This window comes from Bombina bombina, chromosome 5 (genome assembly GCF_027579735.1).
Source record: "Bombina bombina isolate aBomBom1 chromosome 5, aBomBom1.pri, whole genome shotgun sequence".
Taxonomy (NCBI): Eukaryota; Metazoa; Chordata; class Amphibia; order Anura; family Bombinatoridae; genus Bombina; species Bombina bombina.
The window spans coordinates 80,335,478-80,342,358 of NC_069503.1; the positions used below are offsets into that span (position 1 = coordinate 80,335,478).

Below are 6,881 nucleotides of genomic sequence, written 5' to 3' on the forward strand. Positions count from 1 at the left end.
CAGGATCTGAGTCCCTGGCGGCATAGTGTGTTACTGATGGTAGCCTTTGTTACGTTGGTCCCAGCTCTCTGCAGGTCATTCACTAGGTCCCCCTGTGTGGTTCTGGGATGTTTGCTCACCGTTCTTGTGATCATTTTGACCCCACGGGGTGAAATCTTGCATGGAGCTGCAGATCGAGGGAGATTATCAGTGGTCTTGTATGTCTTCCATTTTCTAATTATTGATCCCACAGTTGATTTCTTCACACCAAGCTGCTTGCCTATTGCAGATTCAGTCTTCCCAGCCTGGTGCAGGTCTACAATTTTGTTTCTGGTGTCCTTCGACAGCTCTTTGGTCTTCACCATAGTGGAGTTTGGAGTGTGACTGTTTGAGGTTGTGGACAGGTGTCTTTTATACTGATAACAAGTTCAAACAGGTGCCATTAATACAGGTAATGAGTGGAGGACAGAGGAGCCTCTTAAAGAAAAAGATACAGGTCTTTGAGAGTCAGAAATCTTGCTTGTTTGTAGGTGACCAAATACTTATTTTCCACCATAATATGCAAATAAATTCTTTCCAAATCAGACAATGTGATTGTCTGGATTTGTTTCCACATTTTGTCTCTCATAGTTGAGATATACCTATGATGATAATTACAGGCCTCTCTCATCTTCTTAAGTGGGAGAACTTGTACAATTGGTGGCTGACTAAATACTTTTTTGCCCCACTGTATATACTGGGAGATAGCTGAGCATATCTGGTGAGCAAATGACAAGAGACACATGTGTGTAGCCACCAGTCAGCTCTCAGTAGTACATACATTTGTTAACAGAAGTGAAATTGAAAGTATAAAATTGCACATTCTATCTGAATCATGAAAGTGTAATTTCCTATCCCTTTAAGTAACAGAAAATGTCTGTGTATAAAGTCTTGCTGGTGATTAATGATCTGGATTGGTGTAAATCTGGGGTTAATTTGATATTGTTTTATGTACTGTTAAAGGGACAGTAATGTCAAAATTAAACTTAAATAGATTGGATAGAACATGGCATTTCAAACAACTTCAAATACACGTGCATGCCCCTAAGCTCATATAATATCAGCTTCCTAGGTTTACTCTATAACAAAAGATACAAAAAGAAATTAGTTAATAGAAGTAAATTGGAAAGTTGGGTAAAATTGCTGCTCTTTCTGAATTATCAGCATTTAACTTTCACTGTCAGATTTGGCTTCCGTCTTTGATGTTGTTTTCCTAATTATTCTGTGATATTGGGTTTTTAATTATACAAAAAAAACACAAAATACTGGTCTGGATTACAATCACTTTTTATTTGCATGAAAAAACATTGTATATCATTATAGTAAAAAGCAGCATTACATGATATATGCACACAATGGTATAAATATACCTAACACTTGTGCTCTTGATACAAAGGGATTTATCAGACATATAATGTTCCCTTTATATATACAGTATGTACTATTATCAGTTCTTGTGGCTTCTAACTAACATGAAAACATCTAACAGACATAATATCAAGTTACAGAACATGACACACATATTACATACCCAGTATACATGTAGGTTATTGTAGCCATTTAAATTAAACTGATTATGATCATGTATGTACCGGTTACTGATATTGTGTCTCATTAAATAAAATCAGTTTCCCCTCAGTAATTCCTCTGGTATATAACAATGCTAAGCATCTATTGCTATAAGAAAAGGTTTATCCATATGATGTGCACATTAGATATATCTCATAGATGTCAATCATTTGAGACTAATGTTCTTGATTATATAATTCTCTAACACTTTATTCATATAAAGACTCCTTTATTATGTAAATGTAATTATTTTCTACCCTATGTAACTCAAACGTACAACTCCTAAAACTGGCATATTAATAAACAACACTGGGGGTGCTTTGGGGTTAATGGTTGTGTAAACTGGTCAGTATGAGGGCAGATCTGTATATTCCTGTGTGGTGTTTAAATTCTATCACATTGATATGAGAGAAACTGAGGTGCACATATATAGAGGAACAAAGGACAGCAGGAGAGCACTTCCAATCTGGGGGTTTTATAACTGGGATTTAGAAAGTATTATTTACAATAGGATCCTTTTTGATGCTTCTATTTAGAGAGTTTGTCCTCTTTAGGATAATTGTAAAAAGGTTTGTACACTGTGTTTATAAAGTTTTTGTGTGTAAATATTTGGTGTTTTGTGATACCTGACTTCAATGGAAACCTTTTTCTCCACTTTCTAAACATGTGAAAGGTTTCTTCCCTTGTGAATCCTTTCATGAGATTTCAGATGACTCATTTGTATAAAACTTTTCCCACACTCTGTACATGTGAAAGGCTTTTCTCCTGTGTGAATCCTTTCATGCTTTTTCAGAGTACTCTTTTCTGAAAAACTTTTCCCACACTCTGTACATGTGAAAGGCTTTTCTCCTGTGTGACTCCTTTCATGAGATTTCAGATGACTCTTTAGTGTAAAACTTTTCCCACACTCTGTACATGTGAAAGGCTTTTCTCCTGTGTGAATCCTTTCATGAGTTTTCAGATCATTCTTTTGTGTAAAACGTTTTCCACACTCTGAACATGTGAAAGGCTTTTCTCCTGTGTGACTCCTTTCATGCTTTTTCAGATCACCCTTTTGTATAAACCTTTCTCCCCACTCTGTACATGTGAAAGGCTTTTCCCCTGTGTGAATCCTTTCATGAGTTCTCAGACCATTTATTTCTGTAAAACCTTTCCCACACTCTGTACATGTGAAAAGCTTTTCCTCTGTGTGACTCCTTTCATGAGATTTCAGATGACTCTTTTGTGTAAAACTTTTTCCACACTCTGTACATGTGAAAGGCTTTTCCCCTGTGTGAATCATTTCATGAGTTCTCAGACCATTTATTTGTGTAAAACCTTTCCCACACTCTGTACATGTGAAAAGCTTTTCCTCTGTGTGACTCCTTTCATGAGATTTCAGATGACTCTTTTGTGTAAAACTTTTTCCACATTCTGTACATGTGAACGGCTTTTCTCCTGTGTGAATCCTTTCATGCTTTTTCAGATTACACTTTATTGTAAATCCTTTTCCACAGTATGTGCATGTGTACAGCTTCTCCCCTGCGTGAATCTTTTTCTGAGTTTTCAAATGACTCTTTTCTATAAAACATTTTCCACACTCTGCACATGTGAAAGGCTTTTCTCCTGTGTGAATCTTTTTATGAGTTTTCAGATGATTCATTCGTGTAAAACATTTGCCGCACTCAGTACATGTGTGTGGTTTCTCACCTGTGTGAATTTCATAGTGGTCTAGTAGATGAGACTTCCCTCTAAAGCTTTTCTCACATTCTGAAGATTTGAAAGGTTTCTCTTGTGTATGAATCATTTGGCTAGACTGTAGACTTTTCCCTTCTTTAATATTTTTTGAAAACTCGGTAAATGTGTGTGGTTTATCCTCGGGGATAATAATTTCACTAGATAAGGCATAAATGTTATCCTCTTGTTTGATGACTAATTGCTGCCCAGTTCCTGCCAATTCACCATCTCCTTTAAATATCTGCTGTGATATCATCAATGTTTGTGAATAGTCATTGGTGTCTAAGACTGTATTGAAGGATGGATATGAACTATTGATGTTTTTGTCTACATGAAGAGAAATGGAATAAATAAAAATAAGAATGTTTATTCATTTATAATATAACTAGTCCTAAAGTCCGTTCACATGGGCCATTTTTTGCATTTTTATACTATAGGATGCATCTAAATAAAAAAAAGATTATGTTTTATACTCAAAAATGTATTCAGTTTTCTATTTTTAAATTTATTTACCTGTAAATCACAAATTAAAAAAGCATGTCATAGAATGTAAACATAACTACATCATAGTAAACTAAATTACTGATTATTGATGAAAACAAGTTATAGGGCCGCATTAAACAAGGTGTGTGTGGATAATGTTCTCTGCCAGGGAACAAGTACATCTGTATTCTGGGCAAGAGAGGTGGCATCCACCATCCTCATGTAACATTGCACAAGCAACTGCACATACAGCCATGCCCGGCTCATGCTCAACCAGTTGGGTGAGAACATGATGTCTTAATCATCACAGACTAATCATCAGTGTGAGATGTTTTGAGAGGATAAGAAGCATTGACCTTATGATAATCTTTAGCTTTCAGCTGTGGTTGTTCTATTTATATAAACAGCCAAAAACTTTATTAGTTTAATAATACTCAAAATTAAGCACACAAATCTGTGGTGGTTCTGGGTTGGGAAACACTGGGGGAGTTGTGGGTGTTCCATGAGCGAGGTCAGGGCAGGGGAAGATGGAGTTGCAGAAGTTCTGAGTAATAAACCAGGTCAGGGGGTGAGGTTAGGCAGTTGTTAGACATGATCTGTCTAAAAGGACAAAGGGGGGAGTAATATTTTTTTTTACCCTCCTCCTCAGCCCAATAGAGGTTGCTCCATCTTTTTAACCCGTCACTGACACAAATGTACTTAAAAGATGCAGATATAATTATAATAGTTTATTTGTTTAATGAGTGACCTATTCTATTTTCCCAGTAATTAACCCCTTAAGGACCAACGAAATACAGGGTACGTCATACAAAAAAAATGGTAGGTAACGACCACTGACGTACCCTGCACGTTGTTAGTGTTTTCAAGCGGTGGAAGCAATCCTGATCTCTTCCAGATGCTTTCATGTTATTGCAGTGATGCCTCAATATTGAGGCATCCTGCAATACAAAATTTTAGCCATCCGATGCAGAGAGAACAACTCTGTGGCCCTCTCTGCATCGGCCATCAATGGTCACAATCATTGGTGGGTGGGAACAGTTGCAGGGAGGCGGGTGAGCGGCCATCGATGAGTGATGTGCATCAGAGGGGGGCGGGATCACATGAGGGGGACAGCTGCCAGTACCCAAGATGGTGCACAATAATGTAGAGGGTTAGAGAGCTGTTTGGGGGGGGATCTTACACAGCAGAATATTTTTTTTTTTTTTTTAAACTTTTATTTTAGTACTGGCAGAATTTCTGCCAATACTTAAGATGGCAGGGACAATTGTGGGGTGGGGGAGGGAAGAGATCTGTTTGGGAGGGATCAGGGGGTGGGATGTGTCAGGTGGGAGGATGATCTCTACACTAAAGCTAAAATTAACCCTGCAAGCTCCCTAACTAACGCTTTCACTGCTGGACATAATACACGTGTGGTGCGCAGCAGCATTTAGCGGCCTTCTAATTACTATAAACCAATGACAAAGCCATATATGTCTGCTATTTCTGAACAAAGGGGATCCCAGAGAAGCTTTTACAACCATTTGTGCCATAATTCTACAAGCTGTTAGTAAATAATTTCAGCGAGAAACCTAAAATTGTGAAAAATGTAATGATTTTTTTTTATTTGATCCCATTTGCTGGTGAAATAGTGGCCTATATCAATACTTTAGGTTGTCTACTACACTACACTAAAGCAAAAATTAACCCTACAAGCTCCCCAATTAACCCCTTCACTGCTGGGCATAATACACATATGGTGCGCAGCGGCAATTAGCGGCCATTCTTATTACCAAAAAACAATGCAAAAGCCATATATGTCTGCTATTTCTTAACAAAGGGGATCCCAGAGAAGCTTTTACAACCATTTGTGAAATAATTGCACAGCTGTTTGTAAATAATTTCAGTGTGAAAAATGTAACTTTTTTTTTATTTGATCGCATTTGCCGGTGAAATGGTGGCCTAGATTAATACTTTGGGTTGTCTACTACACTACACTAAAGCTGTTTGTAAATAATTTCAGTGAGAAACCTAAAGTTTGTTAAAAAGTGAACTATTTTTTTTTATTTGATCGGATTTGGCAGTGAAATGGTGGCATGAAAGATACCAAAATTGGCTTGGATCAATACTTTGGGTTGTCTATTAATCAAATATATATACTGTACATGTCAAGGAATATTCAGGGATTCCTGACAGATATCAGTGTTCCAATGTAACTATAGCTAATTTTGCAAAAAAAATTGGAAATAGCAAAGTGCTGCTTGTATTTATTGCCCTAAAACTTGCAAAAAAAAGCAAAGAACATGTAAACATTGGGTATTTCTAAACTCAGGACACAATTGAGAAACTATTTAGTATGGTTGTTTTTTGGTGGTTGTAGATGTGTAAGTTATATGATATGATGAAAATAATGGTATCTTTTAAAAGTCCATTTAATGGCGAGAAAATGGTATATAATATGTGTGGGTACAGTAAATGAGTAAGAGGAAAATTACACAAACACTGCAGAAATGTAAAAATAGCCCTGGTCCCAAACGGTCAGAAAATGGAAAAGTGCTGTGGTCCTTAAGGGGTTAAAGTCAGCATAGTATCTATTTTACTCACCTAACACATATGAGTTCATGCTGATAACAGGCTCCAATGTCTGTGTTCAGGAAGAAGGTTCCCTTATTCACTCCAGTTACATCAATACCCGATATCTCTCAGTGCTCTGGCCGTGTCTGTAAAAAGTATATTAAATGGTTTAGACAGATAATAATAATAAATAATGGTTCTGATTAACTGTACGTATGGTATAATTAAAGGCACACATAACAGTTCATGTGATACAGATCAGCTGATTAGATTATTACATATGTGATGTTGATTCAGCACAAGCGTTTAGTACAGTTAGCTTTTTGTGTGTTATATTTGCCCCTTAAATATGAATCTTTCCAGATCTATACAACATAATGGTAGAAAATCTATTTAAGTGGGGCCATATCACAACTTTATAAATATATTATAATCTTTATTTTCTATCATTTATATGAAACAATATTTTCTACTGAAATAAATGTTAAATATCAGTTGTTTAAATATAAGTTAAATTGTATACTGCAGTATTGGTATTGTACTTC

General features: G+C 36.4%; 1 protein-coding gene across 1 annotated transcript; it reads right to left on the reverse strand.

Moving 5' to 3' along the window:
• Window positions 1-1,289: 1,289 nt before the first annotated feature.
• On the reverse strand, window positions 1,290-6,881 carry LOC128659217 (gastrula zinc finger protein XlCGF57.1-like). Its single transcript, XM_053712895.1, has 2 exons — window positions 6,367-6,881; window positions 1,290-3,630 (listed from the first exon to the last, which is right to left on the reverse strand). Exons 1-2 carry the CDS (start codon window positions 6,383-6,385, stop codon window positions 2,246-2,248), a joined length of 1,404 nt encoding a protein of 467 aa, XP_053568870.1. The 5' UTR covers window positions 6,386-6,881; the 3' UTR covers window positions 1,290-2,245.